Raw genomic sequence first — 22758 nt, forward strand, 5'->3', positions numbered from 1 at the left:
AAATTTGGGGTCTGATATCTTCACTCTCTTCATCGTGGTGATGGTTTCATGGGCATATATGTATGTAAGATCTTATCAGACTGTATACTTTAAGGTGCTTTGTTTTTAAATAATGCTGTAGACACATATAATTCATCTCCCCCTCCACCCTCTCCTATCTTCTGATCATACTGTCCTCATAAGGCGAGGGAAAACAGAAAACACCACCGTTCTAACCTGCACTGACAGCAAAGTTTGTACTGACAATCTTCCTGTGACCAGGGTTATCGAAGTTTTGTTTAAACAGAGGTAACAATTCTTTGAGACAGAATAGGTCTATAAAGCAGGATCCAAAGTACCTGGGTCCTGTCCTTCAGAGCCAGCACATCACATATACCTGGGCAATATGTACAGATGAGAAATGGAGGCAAGGAGCCCTGTGCTAGCACAGGCACTATACTGCACACAACACTAAACCGGCATCGTCTAGTACACAGTCAGTAATATCTTCAGGTTGAAACACTCTAGTGAAGCAGCCTTGACTGTTCCGAGGACCTCTTTAGCTTACGCTATGCAGGCCATGTGGCCTAACCGGGGGAAGGCTGAAAGCCTGCTTTGCCTCTCTCTTCCCCAATCCTACAACAGATGAGAGTTTACCATTCCAGTTCGAGGAAGGCTGTCCCAGGAGGGCCATCTCTGGTCCCAAAGACTGGATCACTCGGCATGGACTCCTGTCTCAGATCTATGCAGGTCAAGGCAAAAAGCAAGGCTGGGCTTCCCACTTGAGCTAGTTCACAGGAAGCAACCTTGTAAAGAAACTCCACTCTCCTGGAAGCTCTACCCCTAACTGTCCTATAACATGACCAATTTCTATCTGCAGAGGGATACAATGTAGTCTCGTATTTAAGATAACCAAAAGCCAACAGGCTTCACCATCTGTGACATCTTCAAGATACGAGGGTAAGTGGAACTCTATGTGGAACAACAAAACTTTAACGGAGTAGACTCAACAACGTGAGAGAAACTACAGTGGGGTAAACACTCGAGCGATGTGCAGTACAGCACTGATTAACTTATAAAAAGATGTAAACTGCTTCTGTACAAAAACCTCTTTGAGTCCTTTATTAACGTTTGGAGATGTGTGGTACATACAATTAACAGCATCACACCAGCTACAGAAGTACAGGTAACCAAGAATGTACTTCAGAACAAAGATCTCAGAGCAACTTATGGTGTTGCCTGCTCCGAACCTCCACAAAAACCCAACTCTGACACACGCAGGACAGACAATATAACAATTTCACTTTGAAATGGTTCTTTAAAAAAATGACAAGAATCGATAGTTCAAACCCTTTAAAGTGAGATGTGGCAGGTCTCTCGGTGCCATGGCACTGCTTTAGAAGGCCAGCGTGGGCATCTGAAGGTCAGAGTAAGGACCGACTGGGGTGAAGGGAAGAGGTTCGATTTTCAGCGTAGAGAGAGAACAGATGGTCTGAGTGGGTACTTTCAGTCCAGGCTCAGTATGGGTCCTGCAGGAATCCAGCAGATAAATACAGTTTATCAACTGGAAGGCTGAAAAACGCCAGCCAGTCACTTGTGTCACTGATTCCAACTGGGAGACACTGATGCATCAGGAATCATGTACGACATGGTAAGTCTAAGAGGGAGACGCCTGAAAGAAAGACTGGAGTCCACTGTGTCAGATCAGCTCTGATCCTTCCGTGTCACTGGATGCTATGGGCCCGTCTGCTTTCGAGCGTGAGTTAAGGAACGCTTTCTTAATTTCAATGTTCTGCTTTGAAAATAACCAAAGCCCTCCCCCACCCCCAACACCATTCTTCATAAATTCTGTTTCCAAAGTCCTGATTCGGGGTCTAGACTTTTTCCTTTCGCTTCAATTTTGACACCTTCTTGACAGTCCCATTCTTATTTAGAAGCTTCAGGACACGATCTTTGTGATCTAAAACCTTAAGCATGGAGTCTCTGGCCTCACTGATTTGATCCATCACAAGTTTACACCTCTGCATATTCCCCTGAAACAAAAGACATCACATCGTCAGCAAGTAATCTTCGAAACAATGGGGCTTTTGAAGAACTTCTCACCTTTGGATTGAGCCATTCTGAGGCTTTCACACAGAAAAAATGTTTTAGTGTTCCTTGATAATGCAGGCTGAAGTAACAGGTTTTTACTAAAGACATTAGTGGGCGAGAGAGGGAAAGGGAGAAGTAAGGAGAGCGAAAGGACCCTTCAAACCTGTATCAGTTCATTTATTCGGTGTAGGTCATCATCAGTTGCTGCCTTTTTCTTTGGGATGATCCCTTCCTGTAGGTTGGTGAGTCTTTCGTAAACATCGTGTTCTAGATTTGTCTGCAACAAACAAGAGGCAGGGCGTCATGACCTCGGAGATACTTTTGCCAAACTCAGGCGAGCAACCCACCCTGAATCACCTGTGTAAACTGGTATCGGATCTGTTTGGGTGATAAAATCACTTCTCCCTATGACTAAGATGCAGTAAAGAAAATTGATCAACAATTTACATTACAATTTGCCATAATTCAGAGTCCATCTTCCAGGATAACTTTTGTTTTTAAATTAGTTTATTTATTTTTGGCTGCATTGGGTCTTCGTTGCTGCACACGGGCTTTCTCTAGTTGCAGTGAGTGGGTGCTACTCTTTGCTGGGTGCGTGGGCTCTAGGCACTCAGGCTTCAGTAGTTGTGGCTCACTGGCTCTAGAGCGCAGGCTCAGGAGTTGTGGCGCACAGGCTTAGCTGCTCTGTGGCATGTGGGATCTCCCCGGACCAGGGCTCGAACCCGTGTCCCCTGCATTGGCAGGTGGATTCCCAACCACTGTGCCACCAGGGGAGCCCCCAGGATAACTTATTTCTTTATTTGTTTGTTTGTTTGGTCGCACCACACGGCATGTAGGATCTTAGCTCCTCGACCAGGGATCAAACCCGTGCCCCCTTGCAGTGGAAGTGCGGAGTCTTAACCACTGGGAAGTCCAAGGATAACTTTTAAATTCTGCCAGGAATTCACAATCCCTCTGAAAAACAAGTCTATAAGTTTCAGAGAAATATGCTTTTATGCTACATAAAAAAAACTAGTCATGGCACTACTTTAAAAACAATACTCATAAAAGACAATGTTCTTCGGATCATTGCTACTCCAAAGATGGAAAGACTTTGTGAGGCTATTTTTTTTATTTTTATATTTTGCGGTACGCGGGCCTCTCACTGTTGTGGCCTCTCCCGTTGCGGAGCACAGGCTCCGGACGCGCAGGCTCAGCGGCCATGGCTCACGGGCCCAGCCGCTCCGCGGCATGTGGGATCTCCCCGGACCGGGGCTCGAACCCGTGTCCCCTGCATTGGCAGGCGGATTCTCAACCACTGCGCCACCAGGGAAGCCCGAGGTTATTATTTTGATCACCTCCTCTTTACCTTGTTGAAGGAAGGGTTCCCGCCTAGGGTTATGGAAAGGGCTGAACACCTAACACATTGGACAGAAGGGATCAACAGCAGTTTACTAGTCAGTATACTCTCAGCCCAGGGGAAGAGGACACCGCACACCACGCACGGCCACATGGGGGCTGCACTCCATGACAAGCAGGGAACGGAGTGAAGGAGTAGGGGCTGTAGGAGGCAGGCACTGAAGTATCAAGAGGGAGCGGTGCCCCCTGGTGCTCCCGGGAGGATGGCACTGGCTTATCTGAGTATCGCAAGCTGGCAGAGAACTGAAGCCCACTATTCAGGAAGAAGTGGGAACTGTGCCTGGTCCCCACGACAAGGAGCAGCGTGAGGAGGAGGAGCTTACACAGCTGGGTCATCTGACGCCCCCTCTTTTTCAGATGTCACGGCAACAGGTAACACTGAACCTTAACTGTACATCTTACAAACTTAAGTTGTTCAGTATATTTCACTTATGGGGACCAAAACTAAGATATATTTAGATTACAATTACATCCATCCACAGAATAGGTAACAGTAATTATAATACCACACAGCACACATAAAAATTCTACCACGACCCACGTTAACTGGGAACACTTCGGAATCACTCTAAAGAAAATGTTCTATGAACTCAGACGTCTCCAGCATCCATCCTTCTTTTCAGCAGGACGTAACAACTGCTAGAGCGCCACCTACCAGCTGCAGCAACTGGGCAGCACAGAGGTGAACCTTCCAGCCTTGGGCACGACAGGATACTCCTTTCTGATTAGCTATTTCCTGCAGCATAGCTTTCTTCTCCTCTGGAACCATAAAAAAAAAAAAAAAGTATATTTCAATTTTTATAGAGCTAAAGTCATTTGTGTTCAAGCCACTACTTTAATTAAGAACTTTACTTAAATATCTTTAAGTCACTGAAAATACAAGTCACAACATGAATAAAAGCTCTTTGTGTCCACACCAGAAGAATTCTTTAGAGACCTACTGTGCTAATCTAGTGAGTTCAAAAGAGAGTAAGTCAGTACTCTAAACTCTTAAATGAAGGAAATGGTCTTTAGTGGGTTGGAGCCTTGCTAATGTGTGAAGCTTGCCAGCATGTGGAGAGTTTGGGCATGAAGCTTAGAAGCTCCGTGGTGTTATCTAGATCTTGGAGAAGTTACAGGGCTCCAACTTGGGTCACATTTAAATGTAGGTAGAAAAGTCCAGTAACCAGCACTGTAGTAAAATAAATATGAATTGTATCATTTGGACTGGGGAAAGAAACTAGGATTGAGGGGTACCTGTCAAAGGTGAGTTTGGCTGTATCTGTGAAGTTTTAATATCACTGTTTAACTAGGACTTAAAATGTAATTACATAGTACATGGATAGTTAAAAAACATTTTTTAAATTAAAAACCTTATTTTATTATTTTAAAAATTAATCTTGAAAAAACCCTACCTATATGTTTGTCAAAACTTGATACAGTATACAATGCCAAGACCAAACTGGACCGTAAATGATGATCTTTGGGTGATACTTGTATGTCAGTTTAGGTTCAGCAGATGCAACAAATGCACCACTTTGTGGTGGTGGTGACGGTAGGGGAGGCTGTGCATGTTCGGGAGGGGGTGGGGGTGGGACATGGAATATCTCTTTTGATATGGTTGTGAACCTAAAACTGACAAACTTTACTTCTCAGAGCAATTTAAAAAAACCTCTGTCTACTAGACAAATATTAGCATAAATGGGATGAAAGAATTTTAACCTTTTTGAGAGAACTGTAGATTCACATACAATTGTAAGGAATAACACAGGGAGATCCCATGTACTTTTTTTTTTCACATCTTTATTGGATTATAATTGCTTTACAATGTTGTGGATCCCGTGTACTCTTTATCCACTTTCCCCCAGTGGTAAGATCTTGCAAAACTACAGTCAATATCACAACCATGACACTGACAGAGTCCACTGACCCTATTCAGATTTCACCAGTTTTAGATGGATGTGTATATTTCATTACGAGCATTAAAAAAAACTTTTTCGTTTCACAGAAGTTGCAAAGATAGTCTAGAGATATATCTGGTAAGGGACCTGTATCTAAAACATAAGAAGAATTCTTACCACTCAATGATAAAAAGACAAACCAATTAAAAAGGGCAAAGGATCCAAAAAGACATTTCTTCCAAAAAACATATACAAATGGCCAACATCACATGAAGATATTCAACATCACTAGGCATTAGGGAAATGTAAGTCAAAACCACAGTGAAGTACCACTTCCGACCCATTAGGATGCTGTAATAAAAAAAAGAGTAAGTGCTGGTGAGGATATGGAGAAATCCGAAGTATCCTCATGCACTGCCGGTGGGAAAAATGTATTTACTTTGGAAAGCGGTCTGGGAGTTGCTAGAATGTTAACTATAGCTACCAAATAACCCAGAAATTCTATTCCTAGGTATATGTCCAAGAGAAATGAAAACAGATGTTCCCACAAAAATGTAGACACATGGGGCTTCCCTGGTGGTGCAGTGGTTAAGAATCCACCTGCCAATGCAGGGGACACGGGTTCGAGCCCTGGTCCGGGAAGATCCCACATGCTGCGAAGCAACTAAGCCTGTGTGCCACAACTACTGAGCCTGCGCTCTAGAGCCCACGAGCCACAACTACTGAAGCCTGCACGCCTAGAGCCCGTGCTCCACAACAAGAGGAGCCACCACAATGAGAAGCCCGCGCATCACAACAAAGAGTAGCCCCCGCTCGCTGCAACTAGAGGAAGCCCACGCGCAGCAATGAAGACCCCACGCAGCCAAAAATAAATAAAATAAATTTATAAAAACAATGCAGACACAAATGATCACAGCACCATTATTCATAATAATCAAAAAGTGGAAACAACCCAAATGCCCATCAAGTGATGAATGGATAAATAACATGTGGTATATATCCATAAAATAGAATATTATTCGGCAGGAAAATGGAATGAAGTACTCATACATGCTACATGGATGAACCTTGAAAACATTACACTAAGTGGAATAAGCCTGTCACAGAAGACTGTATAATATATGATTCCGTTCACAGGAAATGTCCAGCACTGGAAATCTACAGAGATGGAAAGCACATCAGAGGTTGCCTAGGGCTGGGGGTATAGGGAGGAGTGAAGATGGCAGGGTTGGGGAGGATGGCTAAGGGTCGTGGAGTCTCTTATTGGGGTAATGAAAATGTTTTAAAACTCACCGTAGTGATGGACGTGCAACTGTGAACATACTAAAAATCACTGAATTGTACATGTTAATAGATGAATTGTATGCTACATGAATTATAGTGCAATAAAGCTATTACTGGGGAAAAAAGACAGTAAAGAGAGGTCAGGTATTTCTCCTTCACCACTGTCTACATCTTAATAACTGTAGTACAGTATCGCACCCAGGAAACCGCCACTGATGTAAAGTGAGTATATGCCATTACATCATTTTAGACTGATGTGACTGCCACCGCAATCGAGATTCAGAACTATTGCATCCCCACAGACATCTCTCCTGTGCCACACCTTTATGGTCACACCACCCCTGCCCCATGATTAACCCCCAAATCCACTAATTTGTTCTCTATCTCTATAATTTTGTCACTTAGAGATTGCTATATAGATAGAATCACATGATATGTCTTCTTTTTTTTCTTTTTGGTATGTGTCCTCCTAAGATTAGCTGTTTCCACTAAGCATAAGCACAATGCCCCTGAGCTATTACATGATCAATAGTTCTTTCCTTTCCATCCCTGAGTAGTAGTCAATGGCACTATAGTTTGTTTAACCGTTTGATGTCACTTGTGTTGTTTCCAGATTTTGGCTATTACCAAAAAGTTGCTATGAACACCTGTGTACGGATTTTTGTGTGAACACAGGTTTTCATTTTTCTGGGATAAACGCCCAGGAGTGCAACTGTTGGGTCATATGGTAAGTGTATGTTTGGTTTTTATAAAACTGCTAAACTTTTTTTTTTCCAGAGTAGCTCAGCAATGTGTAAGAGACAACTGACTTGTGATATGACAGTGTTCTTTTAAGCTGCTTCCCCAGTGAAACTGGGGAAAATTTTTAAATAACACTTTAAACCTCTGGGAAAGGTCCTAAGGGCAAAGAGCAAAGCAGAAACATCTACTCAAGCAAATCTATGAAAATGTGGAAAGAACAGGAAGTCTGTGGTATTTAAACCAAGACTGCTCCCTCTCTCCTCTCTCCAGTTGAGAGGCGGTGACTCCATCCCAGATTGCTGCATCCCAGCCCACAGAGCCCCCTCTCCGCCAGCCGCTAGGGAGATGGCTCTCCTCCAAGGAGAAGCGAGACATTTCTCATCCTGCTCCGTGCTCCCTGCTGCTGAGGCCAAGTCCCGGGCGAGTCTAACTGACATGGGGGCTCCCTTCTTTTGCTCAACCCCACTTGTGGGATGGAGACTGTACCTTAGGCAAGGCGTGCTGAGAACACTGGGGCCCCAGGAGCCCTTCTCCTGGCTTGTTAAACGGTGGCGTCACATTAGGAGAGGCAAACCAAGCGGACATACCCCAGGCTACTCACTCCTCTTCCCCTACCCTGAGTGCTCACCTCCTACAGCAAGGTGTTACTCGGAGAAAAGGCTGTCACTGTCCCACTCCCACCTCCAGAGCCCTAGGCTCAGAGATTCTGCCTGGAGGGAGAAACAGGCCATAGCACGGGAAGCTTCTAATCTCTTCCCAAAGGAAGTGGCTCCATTTTTAACAGAGTACGCAAGTTCATATGCTCCCCAAAGCAGTGGAGAGTGCAGTCAAAGTAGGAGGAAACGTACAGACCCAGCGAAAGGCGCGGCCTAGACTGTGGGCTGACCAGTTTTCAGGAGAGAACAAAGAGTAAGACAGCTGGCAGGAGCTCTCCTGGGGGCAGAACCAACATCAAACACTGACCTCAGAAACCATTCTGGCAAGGAGCTACAATACGACTGGATTAGGTTGCAGAGGAATTTGTGTTTAAGGTCAAATTCCAGTACTGTGTTCTAGGAAATCAAATGGCAAGCAAGTAGTGGGGTTTATCAGCTGGATGTAGTCAGGGAAACAGTGGGGGAGAACCGTACTAATGCCACTGTCTTCCCAGGTGACTGTGGGCACCCAAAGCTGTGCCTCCCCAAGGAGTAACGTCAGAGGCTTATTAACACTTGGTGGTGTTGGCGGGGTGCAGGTGATTAGACTTCACTAAAAGAATCCAGCCAGTCGCTAAACAGATAAACAAGCAAATAGCAAATAACTATAGTGGGTCTTGGAGGAGATGGGGAGATCAGTACCAGGAGTTGCTACAATATAGTATCTAAAATGTCCAGTTTCTAACAAAAATTATGAGGCATGCAAAGAAACAGGGAAGTATGACCCATACGCAGGGAAAGAGAAACAGGCACCAGAAACTGCTTGAGAGAGTGACCAGATGTCAGATTTATCAGAAAAAGATTTCAAAGTAGCCGTTATGAATAAATTCACAGAATGAAAAGCATGAGTGAAGAAGGTATGATGATCATGTCACATTAAATAGAGAAAATCAGTAGAGAGAGAGAAATTACTTTTTAAGAAAAGAACCAAATGGAAATTCTGGAGTTAAAAAGTACAGTAAACAAAATGTTAAAAATCTACTAGAGGGGCTCAACAGTAGACCTGAACTGGTACAAGAGAATTAGTAAAGTTGAAGACAGACCAACGGCACTGAAGAACTGAAGGGAGAAAGAAATGAAGAAGAATGAACAGGGCCTCAAAGAAACATGAAACACCACTAAGAGCACCAAAACATGTATAAAGAGAGAAAGGAGGAGAAATATTCAAAGAAAAAATGGCTGAAGACTTCTCACATTTACTGAAAACCAATAAACTATATATCCAGGAAGCTCAAGGAACCCTAAGTATGATAAATGCAAAGATACAAATAGACATATTATAGTATTATAAAAATGCTGAAAGTCGAAGTTGAGAAAATCTTCAAAGGAGCAAGACAAAACATGATGCATCATTTACAAGATAACCCCAATAAAATCAGCAGCTGACTTCTCTAGAGAAACAATGGAGGCTAGAAAGCAGTGGGATAACATTCAAAATGCTCAAAGGAACGTATGAGAGATCTAGTTTCTCTACACACCCATTTAGCATTATCAGTATTTTTAATTTCAGGTATTTTGGCTGTGCTGCGTGGCTTGTGGGATCTTAGTTCCCTGACCAGGGATTGAACCCTGGTCCCCGGCAGTGAAAGCGCCAAGCCCTAACCACTGGACTGCCAGGGAATTCCCTAATTTCAGTTATTTTGGTAGGCATCTCAATTTAAGTTCCTCTAATGGCTAGGGATAAACGCTTTTTAAAAATTAAATTTTACTGCTTTCTGTTCCAGAATCCAGTCAAGATACCACAGTACATTTACTTGTCATGTCTTCTGAGACTCCTTTTGGCCTGATGGCTTCTCAGACTTCCCTTGCTTCTGATGACCTTGACAGTTTTAAAGAGTACCGGTTAACTATTTTGTAGGATGACCTTCTAGTTAGATTTGTCTGATGTTTTTGTTAGGATTAGATAGTGGTTATAGATTTTTGAGAGGAGACATAGAGAAGTACCATTGTCATCACTGCCTGAGAAGGGTACGTTATTATTACATGATTCATTACTATTGAAATTGACTTTGATCACCTGGCTGAGGTGATGTTTGTCACATGTCTCCACTGTAAAGAGAGAGAGACACCCTCTTCCACACTGCACACTTTGGAACAAAGTCTCTACATAGCCCACACTTAAGGACTAGGATTTATATTCCCTTGGACATCTTCTCAGGTGCTTGCCATCCATGCATCTTCTTTGGTGAAATGTCTCTTTATGCCTTTGTCCATTTTCTAACTGGATTATTGTTTTTATTTACTGTTAAGTACTGAGAGTTCCTAATATATATCCTAGACATGAGTCCTTTATTAGAGATGTAGTTTGCTAATATTCCCTCCCAGTCTATAGCTTGTCTTTTCATCCTCCTAATAGGGTCTTTCACAGATAAAAAAAAGATTTTATGAAGTCCAATTTATTGATTGTTTTTCTTTTAGAGATGGTGTTTTTGGTGTTACGTCTAAGAATTGTTCACCATGCCCTAGGTTTTGAAGACCTTCTCCTAGGTTTTTTTCCTAAAAGTTTTATAGTTTTACATTTAAATCTATTATCCATTTTGAGTAAATTTTTGCATGAAGTGTGAGGATTAGGTTGAGGTCCCCCCTGCCCCCACCAAACATATGGATGTCCAGCATTATTTGTTAAAGAGACTCTCCTTCCTCCATCGAATTCCGTTTGCACTTTGGTCAAAAATCAGTTGGGCATATTTGTGTGAGTCTATTTCTGCATTTTTTATTCCATTCCTGTCATCAACACGTCTATCCTTCTGCAAACACCATGCTGTTTTGAGTACTGAAGCTAAAGAAGATTTGGTAAGAAGATTTCTGTTGTTTTTCAAGATTATTTTACCTATTCTAGTCCCTGTGCCTCTCCACATAATGTTTAGAACAAGCTTTACTAAGTTTACAAAAACCTCTGTGATTTTGGTAGAAATTGCAGTAAATGTATTGGTCAATCTAGGGAGAACCGACATCTTTGAGTTTTTCTAATCATGAGTGCTGTTATGTCTCTTCATTTATTTAGATCTTCTTTCATTTCTTTCATCACCATTTTTCAGTTTTCAGCAAACACGTCCTGTACATGTTTTGCTAGATTTGTACCTGAGTATATCACTTTGGGGGGAATAATTGTAAATGGCATTATGCTTTCAATATGTTTCCACAACATTCCAGGTATCTAAAATTATAATTGATTTTTTTCATGTTGATATTGTAGCCTGTGACCTTGCTGAACTTATTTACTAGTTTCAGGGGTTTTTAGTAGAATCCTTGAGATTTTCTATGTAGACAATGATGTCATTTGCAAATAGTTTTATTTATTCCTTTCCAACCTGTATAGCCTTCTATCTCTTTTTTCCTTACTTTACGATGTGGCTAGAACTTCCAGTTCTATCCTAAGTTAAGAGTGGTGACAGAAGACAGTCTTATCCTTTTGCTAATCACAGGTAGAAAGCATTCAGTCTTTACCATTAAGTATAATGTTAGCTCTAGTTTTTTGGTTGACTTTTTATCAAGTTGAGGAAGTCTTCCTCCTCTATTTTTGAGTTTTTATCATGAAAACGTTTTGAATTTTGTCAAACAAATTTTCTGCATTAATTGATATGATCATGTGATTTTTCTTTAGCTTCTGTTGTGGGTTGAATTGTGTTCCTCCAAAAGATGTTTAAGTTCTAACCCTTGGTACTTGTGAACGTGATCTTATTTGGAAGAGGGTCTTTGCAGATGTAATCAAGTTAAGGAGTCATACTGAATTAGGGTGGTCCTAAATCCAAAGAGTCAAGAAACAGGGAGGAATGCTCTGTTGGAGATGGGGGCAGAAACTGGAGTAATGCAGTAGCAGGCCGAAGAATAACTAGGGTTGCTGGCAACCACCAGAAGCTAAAAAGAGGCAAGGAAGGATTCTTTTCTACAGCCTTCAGAGAGGGCATGATCCGGCTGATACCTTGATTTTGGACTTCTGGCCTCCAGAACTATGAGAGAATATATTTGTTATTTTAGGCTATCCACCTTGTAGTACTTTGTTATGGCAGCCCTAGGAAATTAATATAACCTGTTAAAAACAGTGAATTACACTGATTTTCAAGTGCTGAACTAACCTTGCAGAACTGTAACAAATCCTACTTGATCAAGGTGTAAAATTCTACTTAGATATTGCTGGATTAAATTTGCTAACATTTTGTTAAGAATTTTTACAACTATATTCATTAAGAAATATTGATATGTAGTTTTCTATATTTGTACTCTGTCTTGTTTCTGTATCAGGAAAAGGTTGGCTTCATAAAATGAAGTGTTCCCTCCTATATTTGAAAGAGACTGTGGGAAATTGGTGTTGATTCTTCTTTAAACGTTTGGTAGGGCTTCCGTGGTGGTGCAATGGTTGAGAGTCCGCCTACCGATGCAGGGGACACAGGTTCGTGCCCTGGTCCGGGAAGATCCCACATGCCGTGGAGCGGCTGGGCCCATGAGCCATGGCCGATGAGCCTGCGCGTCCGGAGCCTGTGCTCCGCAACAGGAGAGGCCACAACAGTGAGAGGCCGGCGTACCGCAAAACAAAAAACAAAAAAACAAAAAACGTTTGGTAGAATTTCCCAGTAAAAGTATCTGAGCCTACAGATTCCTGTTTGGAAGCTTTTAAATTATGGATTCAACTTATTTAATGGTTATAAGACTACTCAGATTGCCTGTTTCTGATTGAGTTTTGCTAGTATGTGGCTTTTAAGGAATTGGTCTACTTCATCTAAGCAGCTGACTTTATGAGCATAAAGTTGTTTGTAGTATTTCCTTATGCTTTTAATGGCTGCACAGTCTTAGTAATATCCTGTTTCCTTCTTTTTAAAAAATTTTTATTTCATATTGGAGTACAGTTGACCAACAATGTTGTGTTGGTTTCGGGAGTACAGGAATGTGATTCAGTTATACATATACATTATCTATTCTTTTTCAAATTCTTTTCCCATTTAGGTTATTACAGCATACTGAGCAGACTTGCCTGTGCTACACAGTAGGTACTTGTTGGTTATCTATTTTAAATACAGCAGTCTGTACATGTCAATTCCAAACTCCCAATCTATCCCTCCCCCCGACTCTTCCCTCCTGGTAACAATAAGTTCGTTCTCTAAGTCTTTGAGTCTGTTTCTGTTTTGTAAAGAAGTTCATTCGTATGGTTTTTCTCCTCCACATATAAGCGAAATCATATGATATTTGTCTTTTTCTGTACGATATACTTCACTTAGTATGATAATCTCCATCCATGTTGCTGCAAATGGCATTATTTCATTCTGGGTAATATTCTATTGTATATATGTACCACACCTTCTTAACCCATTCCTCTGTTGATGGGCACTATGGTTGCTTCCATGTCTTGGCTATTGTAAATACTGCTACAATGAACATCAGGGTGCACGTATCCTTTCGAACCATGTTTTTCTTCAATATATGCCCAGGAGTGGGACTGCTGGATCACATGGTACTTCTATTTTCAGTTGTTTAAGGAACCTCCATGCTGTTCTCCATAGTGGCTGTACTAATTTACATTCCCACTAATAGTGTAGGAAGATTCCCTTTTCTCCACACCCTTTCCAGCATTTACTGTTTGTAGATTTTTTGACAATAGCCATTCTGACTGGTGTGAGGTGGTATCTCATTGTAGTTTTGATATGCATTTCTCTAATAATTAGTGAGGTTGAACATCTTTTCATGTGCCTCTTGACCATCTGTATGTCTTCTTTGGAGAAATGTCTATTTAGGTCTTCTGCTCATTTTTTGATTGGGTTGTTTGTTTTGATGACACTGAGCTGCATGAGCTGTTGGTAAATTTTGGAGACTAATCCCTTGTGAGCTGCATCACTTGCAAATATTTTCTTCCATTCTGTGGGTTGTCTTCTTGTTTTGTTTATGGTCTCCTTTGCTGTACAAAGCTTTTTAGTTTAATCAGGTCCCATTTGTTTATTTTTGTTTTTATTTCCATTACTCTGGGAGACGGATCAAAAAAGATACTGCTGCAATTTATGTCAGAGAGTGTTCTGCCTGTTTTCCTCTAAGAGTTTTATAATGTCTCATCTTACATTTAGGTCTTTAATCCATTTTGAGTTTATTTTTGTGTATGGTGTTAAAGAATGTTCTAACTTCATTTTCTGACATGTAGCTGTCCAGTTTTCCAGCACCATTTATTGAAGAGACTGTCCCCCCTCCACTGTGTTGTACTATCTTTCCTCCATTGCCTCCTCTGTCATAGATTAATTGACCACAGGTGCATGGATTTACTTCTGGGCTCCCTATCCTGTTCCATTGATGTGTATTTCTGTTTTTGTGCCAGTAACATACTGTTGTGATGACCACAGCTTTGTAGTATAGTCTGAAGTCAGGGAGCGTGATCCCTCCAGCTCCATTTTTCTCTTTCAAGATTGCTTTGGCTAATACGGGGTCTTTCATGTCTCCATACAAATTTTAAGACGGTAGATCGCCTTGGGTGGTATAGTCATTTTGAGAATATTGATTCTTCCAATCTAAGAACACAGTACATCTTTCCATGTGGTTGGGTCATTTTTGATTTCTTTCATCAGCACCTTAGAGTTTTTGGAGTACAGGTCTTTTGCCTCCTTAGGTAGGTTCATTCCTAGGTATTTTATTCTTTATGATGTGGTGGTAAATGGGACTGTTTCTTTAATTTCTCTTTCTGATCTTTTGTTGTTAGTGTATAGAAATGCAACAGATTTCTGTGTATTAATTTTATATGCTGTAACTTTACTCAATTCACTGATGAGCTCTAGTAGCATCTTTAGGATTTTCTATGTATAATGACATGTCATCTGCAAAAAGTGAGTTTTACTTCTTCTTTTCCAATTTGGATGACTTTTTTTTTTTCCCTTCTCTGATTGCTGTGGTTAGGACTTCCAAAACTATGTTGAATAAAAGTAGCGAGAGTGGCCATCCTTGTCTTGCTCCTGACCTTCCAGGAAATGCTTTCAGCTTTTCACCGTTGAGTATGATGTTAGCTGTAGGTTTGTCATATATGGTCTTTATTATGTTGAGGTATGTTCCCTCTATGTCCACTTTCTGGAGAGTTTTTATCATAAATGGGTATTGAATTTTGTCAAAAGCTTTTTCTGCACCTATTGAGATGATCATATAGGTTTTATTCTTCAATTATTTGTTAATATGGTGTATCACATGGATTGATTTGCAGATACTGAAAAATCCTTGCACCCTGGGATAAATCCCACTTGATCATGGTGTATAACCCTTTTAATGTGTTATTGGATTCGGTCTGCTAGTATTTTGTTGAGGATTTTTGCGTCTATGTTCAACAGTGATATTGGCCTGTAACTTTCTTTTTTTGTGGTATCTTTGTCTAGTTTTGGTATCAGGGTGATGGTGGTCTCATAGAATGAGCTTGGGAGTATTCCTTCCTCTGCAATTTTTTGAAACAGTTTCAGAAGGATAGGTGTTAGTGCTTCTCTAAATGTTTGATAGAATTCAACTGTGAAGCCATCTGGTCCTGGGCTTTTGTTGTTGGGAGTTTTTTAATCACAGTTTCAATTTCAGTACTTGTGACTGGTCTGTTCATATTTTCTATTTTTTCCTGGTTCACTCTTGGAAGATTGTACCTTTCTAAGGATTTGTCTTTCTTCCAGGTTGTCCATTTTACTGGCATACAGCTGCATGTAGTAGTCTCTTATGATCCTTTGTATTTCTGTGGTGTCAGTTGTAACTTCTCTTTTTTCATTTCTAATCTTACTGATTTGAGCCCTCTTTTTTTTCTTGATGAGCCTGGCTAAAGGTTTATCAATTTTGTTTCTTTTCAAAGAAACAGCTTTTAGTTTTATTCATCTTTGCTATTGTTTTCTTCATCTCAATTTCATTTATTTCTGCTCTGATCTTTATGATTTCTTCTAACTTTGGGTTTTGTTTGTTCTTCTTTCTCTAGTTGCTTTAGGTATAAGGTTAGATTGTTTATTTGAGATTTTTCTTGTTTCCTGAGCTAAGATTGTATTGCTACAAACTTCCCTCTTAGAACTTTTTTTTGCTGCATCCCATGGGTTTTGGATCATTGTGTTTTCATTTTCATTTGTCTCTAGGTATTTTCTGATTGCCTCTTTGATTTCTTCAGTGACCCATTGGTTGTTTAGTAGCATATTGTTTAGCCTCCACGTGCTTGCGGTTTTTGCAGTTTTTTCTTGTAGTTGATTTCTCATCTCATAGCGTTGTGGTTGGAAAAGATGCCTGATATGATTTCAGTTTCTTAAATTTACTGAGGATTGATTTGTGACCCAAGATGTAATCTATCCTGGAGAATGTTCCATGTGCACTTGAGAAGAATATGTATTCTGCTGCTTTTGTATGCAATGCTCTAAAAATATCAATTAAGTCCATCTGGTCTAATGTGTCATTTAAGGCCTGTGTTTCCTTACTGATTTTCTGACTGGATGATCTGTTCATTTTTGAAAGCAGGGTGTTAAAGTCCTCCAGTATTACTGTGTTACTGTCAATTTCTCCCTTTATAGCTGTTAATATTTGCCTTCTATATTGAGGTGCTCCTATGTTGAATGAATATCTATTTACAACTATTATATCTTCTTAGATTGATCCCTTGATCATTATGTAGTGTCCTTCTTTGTCTCTTGTAATAGTCTTTATTTTAAAGTCTATTTTGTCTTTTATGCTACTCCAGCTTTCTTCTGATCTCCATTTGCATGGAATACCTTTTCCCATCTCTTCACTTTCATTCTGTATGTGTCTCTAGATCTGAAGTGGGTCTCTTGTAGACAGCATATATACAGGTCTTGTTTTTGTATCCATTCAGCCAGTCTATGTCTTTCGGTTAGAGTGTTTAATCTGTTTACATTTAAGGTAATTATCGATATGTGTGTTCTTTTTGCCATTTTGTTAACTATTTTGGATTTGTTATTGCAGGTGGTTTTTCTTCCCTTCCTCTTTGTTCTCTTCCCTTGTGATTTGATGCTGTGTTTGGATTCCTTTTTTGTGTATCTATTGTAGATTTTCAGTTTGCGGTTACCATGAGGTTTTGATATAGCAGTCTATATATAAATAAGATTGTTTTAAGTTGCTGGTCTTTTAATTTCAAATCCATTTCCAACATCCTGCATTTGTGCTCTCCTCTTCTCACAATTTTGCTGGTTTTGATATCATATTGTGTGCAGGTGATTTCCTACCTTTACTGTATGTTTGCCTTTTACTGGTGAGCTTTTCCAATTGTAATTTTCTTGTTTCTATAGTAGTTTTGGTCTCTTCTTTTTCACTTAGAGAAGTTCCTTTAGAATTTGTTGCAAAGCTGGTCTGGTGGTGCTGAATTTTCCTAGCTTCTGCTTGTCTGTAAAGCTTTTGATTTCTCTTGTCGAATCTGAATGAGAGCCTTGCTGGGTAGAGTAATCTTGGTTGTAGGTGCTTCCCTTTCCTCACTGTAAATATATCTCACCACTCCCTTCTGGCCTGAAAAGCTTCTGCTAAGAAATCAGCCGATAACTTCATGGGAGTTCCTTTGTATGTTATTTGTTGCTTTTCCGTTGTTGCTTTTAACATTTTTTTCTGTCTTTAATTTTTGTCAGTTTGATTACTATGTGTCTCAGCATGTTCCTCCTTGGAATTATTCTGCCTGGGACGCTCTGCGCTTCCTGGACTTGGTTGACTGTTTCCTTTCCCATGTTAGAGAAGTTGTCAGCTATTATCTCTTCACATATTTTCTCAGGTTCTTTCTCTCTTCTCCTTCTGGGACCCCTATAATGCGAATGTTGGTGCATTTAATGTTGTCCCAGAGGTCTCTCAGACTGTCTTCATTTCTTTTCATTCTTTTTTCTTTATTCTGTTCCGTGGCAGTGATTTATACCATTCTGTCTTGTAGGTCACTTATCCATTTTTCTGCCTCAGTTATTGTGCTATCGATTCCTTCTAGTGTAATTTTCATTTTAGTTATAGTGCTGTTCACCTCTGTTTGTTTGTTCTTTAGCTCTTCTGGGTCTTTGTTAAACATTTCTTGCATCTTCTCGATCTCTGCCTCCATTCTTTTTCTGAGGCCTTGGATCACCTCCGCTATCATTATTTTGAATTCTTTTTCTGGTAGGTTGCCTATCTCTACTTCACTTAGTTGTTCTTCTGGGGTTTTTACCTTGTTCTTTCATCTGGGACGTATTCCTCTGCCGTTTCATCTTGTCTAACTTTCTGTGATTGTGGTTTCCATTCCGCAGGCTGCAGGATTGTAGTTCTTGCTTCTGCTGTCTGCCCTCAGGTGGATGAGGCTAAGATTAGGCTTGTGCAGGCTTCCTGATGTGAGGGACTGGTTCCTGCCCAGTGGTGGGTGGAGCTGGGTCTTGTTCCTCTGGTGGGCAGGGCCATGCTCAGGAAGACTTTAAGCTGCGTGTCTGCTGAGGGGTGGGGCTGTGTTCTGCCCTGTTGGTCATTTGGCCTGAGGTGTTACAGCATGGAGCCTACAGGCTGTTGGGTGGGGCTAATGGTGGCCTCTGGGAGGGCTCACTCCAACGAGTACTCCCCAGAACTGCTGCTGCTGGTGTTATTGTCCCTGTAGTGAGCCACGGCCATCCCCCACCTCGGCAGGAGACCATCCAATACTAGCAGGTAGGTCTGCCCGTCTCTTATGGGGTCACTGCTTTTTACCCCTGGGTCCTGGTGTGCATGGGACCTTGTGTGCGCCCCCCAAGACTGGAGTTTCTTTTCCTCCCAGTCCTGTGGAATTTCTGCAATCAAACCCTGCTGGCCTTCAAAGCCAGATTCTCTGGGGGCTCCTCCTTCTCTTGTCAGACTGCCAGGCTGGGAAGCCTGATGTGGGGCTCAGAACTTTCACTCCTGTGGGAGAACATCTGTGGTATAACTGTTTTCCAGTTTGTGAGTTGCCCACCTGGAGGGTATGGGATTTGATTTTATAGCGACTGCGCCCCTCCGACCATCTCATTGTGGCTTCTTCATCTTTGGATGTAGGCTATCTTTTTCAGTAGGCTCTAGTGCTTTTCTTTTTGTTGATGTTTGTTCAGCAGTTAGTTGCGGTTTTGGTGTTTTTTTAAGAAGGGCTGAGCTCACATCCTTCTACTCTGCCATCTTGAGCTAATCTCTGACACAGAATATCATGTGTCAAGCACTGTTTGTTGCCATGCTTGCATATGCAGTAAGTGTACGGCTGTTGTCTGCAGATGTTTGCAGTGCTGCCTCTCCTGTTTCCTTCTTCATATTCATGATTTATGTCCTCTCTCTTACCTTCTTCAGTCTTGCTAGAGATTTATTTTATTGATTTTTCTTTTAAAGAATTAGCTTTTTCATTTTATTATTTTCTGTTTTCAATTTCACTGATTTCTGCTTTTTTCACTATTTTCTTCCTTGTACCTGCTTTGAGTTTATGTTGTTCTTTTTTTTCTCGTTTTTTGATGTAGAAACTGTGACTGAGATATTTCCTCTTTTTTTTTTTTTTTTTTTTTTGTGGTATCCAGGCCTCTCACTGTTGTGCCCTCTCCCATTGCGGAGCACAGGCTCTGCGGCCATGGCTCACGGGCCCAACCGCTCCGCGGCATGTGGGATCTTCCCGGACCGGGGCACGAACCCGTGTCCCCTGCATTGGCAGGCGGACTCGCAACCACTGCGCCACCAGGGAAGCCCTCCTCCTCTGTTTTGATATAAACATTTAGTGCTATAGATTTTCCTGTTGGCACTGCTTTAGTTGCCTTCCACATATTTTGGTATGTTGTTCTTTTATCTTCATTCAGTTTTAAGTATTTTTAAAAACTCCCCTTTAGACTTCCTCTTCGACCCATTATTTAGAAGTGTGTTGCTTAATCCATGGCTTGGAGGTTTTATCTGTCACTGGTTTCTAGTTTGATTCCATTATGGTCAATGAAGATACTTTATATTTTTCTATATGATTTCAATTCTCCCTAATTTGTTGAGGTTTATGATCCTAAATATGGTCTGTCTTTACATGTTGTGTGTGCACTTGAGAGAATATGTATTCTGCTGCAGTTCTAGTGTCCTATAATGTCTACTAGATGTTGGTTCGTGGTGTTCACTTCTTGTATATCCTTCTGATTTTCTGTCAAGTACTTCTATCAACTGCCGAGAAGAGGGTGTCGAAGGTCTAACTATGACTGCACATTTGCCTATACTCCTTTCAGCTGTTTTTGCTTCATATATTCTGAAGCTCATGATTTTTGTTGCCTATATAGTTTTAATCAGTATGTAATGCCTTTTTTCATTTTTAGTAATTTTCTTTCCTCTGAAGTCTACTTTTGTTTGATATTACTATACCTACTCTTGTTTTTTGATTAGTTTTTGCATTGTACATATTTTTCCACCCTTTTACTGTCACTCTACTGACCCACTGTATCTGAAGTTTCTTACAGGCATAATATAGTTGGATCTTTTTTTTTATCCTCTCTGCCCATCTGTGTTTTAATTGGTACTTCCAGACTATTTACATTTAAGGTAATTACTGATATGTAAGGCTAAGCCTGCCATGTTATTATTTGTTTTCTGTGCTTCTTATTCCCCTATTTCTCTTTTCTTTCCTCCCTGTGAGTTACCTGTTTTTAGTACTCCACCTTTATTTCTTTGTATGAATATGACTTTAAAGCTTAGGCAAAACAGTTCAGTTAAAGTTTAATAGTCAAGAGACTTGGCACAAGGTGATTAATATGTACATATCCAAACAGAAGATTTAGGAATCATCAGTATTTTCAGCTGTCAAATAACCTTTCCTGAGATAGCTTTTGAAGAGTGAGTTCCAATAAGCAATAAGAATCTTTTACGGCTTAAAATGTTACCAGGGAAAACTGTAAATATTCTCCTGCTACGATATGGAATTCCTGTGGTGTGAAGAAATGTCTGGTGGCTCATATCCTGCTTCCACCAAAGGCCAACATTCTCTGATTTCTCTTTCGAAATCTCACCCTCTTTTCAATCCTCAGGGTGTACTTGTGAGGAAGAAAAGCTGGGCAGAGCAGCCACCTCTGTACTTCCATTCAGATAGTGAACTGTCAGGACCTTCACTCCTGCTGATAGGCATTAGTCAGTACCATCCAAATCAGACTCATCTTGCGGCTTCAAGGAAGCTTCCAAGTAAAGTTTATTTGAGGGAATGGGAAATATGGCCAATTCTCTGAAAACTTACACTTCTGTGTGCAATGATTATATTTGAGATTAATGACACAAAGTCTATCCAGAGAAATATTTGCAGATGTTCGCAAAGTACTATCAGCCATTTTTATTATAAGTGGGTTAATGAATGAGAATGTTATTCTCAAGTTCAAAACCACAAAGACATTCACTGAGTGCTTGCACTGGACCATTCCAAGAGCTTCACATATGTTGAACAAAAGGTCTTTTGGAAAATATACTTCCTGGGGCTTATCACACACGTATATCTGAGCATCCTGGAACTACTGTGGACCATGTCCAGTAACAGTCTAGTATAGCTCTTCCTCAACCACTTTGAGGGCTAAAGAGGTCATCTGTGACCACTTGGGGAGCTGGCAACACATGTTGTCATTTATTCATTAGACTGTGTTTCCAGTAAAGTACACAAAGCTTTCTGAGGCAAAAGATAATTTTCCAAATTTTGTGCTCAACTGTGTATTCTATCTAAGTTAAACAATAAAGTCTTGAGATTTTATAACAAAAACTTATGGTTCTTTTTGAAACTGGGAAACTGATTCTGTTTTTCTATTCTACTGTGATTTCAATATAGCTGAGTGAAAGACCCATTGCAAGTGTTAACACCGAACATTTCTGGGGAAACTGACCTTTGACGCGGACGTCACTGTACCGCTGAAAGTGGTGGTATGCAGCTTTCCAGGGGTTCCGATAGTGACGGAGCAAGGTAATGGGAGGTCTTGGACGCACTGGGACATACCTCACACCTTCTTCATCTATTCAAGAGAAGAAAAAGAAGACATTAAATAGCTTACTATCTATTTGCAACAATCTTCCTGGTATAATTCCTGCAGGTAAGCTGTAAGTGAAATCTGGCTATGTAAACAGCCTCAGGGATGGACCCCTGACTTAAGTGGGAAGCTTCTCGTGACAAAATTTAGCTCAAGTGAGCATTACCGATATACTCCTTGGGAGGAGACTTGCGCTTCTCTGCCTTCACCAGAAGACTCTTGGCAGTGGACTTCTCATCATCAGTGCTGTTTGTCTCCATCATATCCCCTTCTTCTGTTGAAATCACGTGCTGCTGCTTCCGAGGCTTTTTCCTTGGCGAAGCACCGGGTGGTAGGTCACTTGTAGGCATGGACAGGTTGTTAGCCAGCAATGCAAGAGACGGAGGCACACTGTTGGTAGCCAGGGGGGGAACTGCTGTCATAGGAAAAAGGGTGCACACATGCATGAGAGCCCAAACACAGTGCAAAGTGTCACTTGATTTCCATCAATGAGAGAGATGAGGAAGACAGGAAAAAGAGCTAACATTTATGGAGTCTTCTGACATGCCCAGCGCTATGCTAAGCACTCCAACTGTGGCAGAGGCTGCCAACTGCTTTCTAATACCTCACATCTTCACCTCCCTTAGCACGAGCACCCCTCACTTTGAAATGGGCATGCTGTCACTTGGCTGGAAGACCATATTTACTAGTCTCCCTTACAGTTCATTGTGGCCTTTTGAAATGAAAATACAAGTGCTCTGTAGCACTTTTAAGAAGTTTCCTTAAAAGAAAGAAGGCATGACCCACTCCTCGTCTTCTTCCTGTGACCCTGGA

At 41.0% G+C, this 22758-nt stretch overlaps 1 protein-coding gene across 9 annotated transcripts in view; it reads right to left on the bottom strand.

Annotated features, from left to right (window-relative positions):
- Positions 1 to 1073: 1073 nt before the first annotated feature.
- Positions 1074 to 22758, bottom strand: part of SAP130 (Sin3A associated protein 130) — a 75458-nt gene continuing 53773 nt past the window's right edge. For 8 of the 9 annotated variants that reach the window (XM_022590532.3, XM_089916932.1, XM_089916933.1 and 5 more), the window contains 5 exons: positions 22112 to 22360; positions 21805 to 21930; positions 4124 to 4227; positions 2234 to 2347; positions 1074 to 2012 (listed from right to left, as the gene is read on the bottom strand). In XM_022590532.3, coding sequence (XP_022446240.1) covers positions 1854 to 2012; positions 2234 to 2347; positions 4124 to 4227; positions 21805 to 21930; positions 22112 to 22360 — 752 coding nt within the window. In that variant the 3' untranslated portion in view covers positions 1074 to 1853. The remainder of the gene's footprint in view (positions 2013 to 2233; positions 2348 to 4123; positions 4228 to 21804; positions 21931 to 22111; positions 22361 to 22758) is intronic. The other variant, XM_089916931.1, reaches the window with a different exon arrangement.

The sequence above is a fragment of the Delphinapterus leucas genome, chromosome 8 (genome assembly GCF_059928025.1).
Source record: "Delphinapterus leucas isolate spDelLeu-1000000601 "Yukka" chromosome 8, BTC_Dleu_Yukka2, whole genome shotgun sequence".
Lineage (NCBI taxonomy): Eukaryota > Metazoa > Chordata > Mammalia > Artiodactyla > Monodontidae > Delphinapterus > Delphinapterus leucas.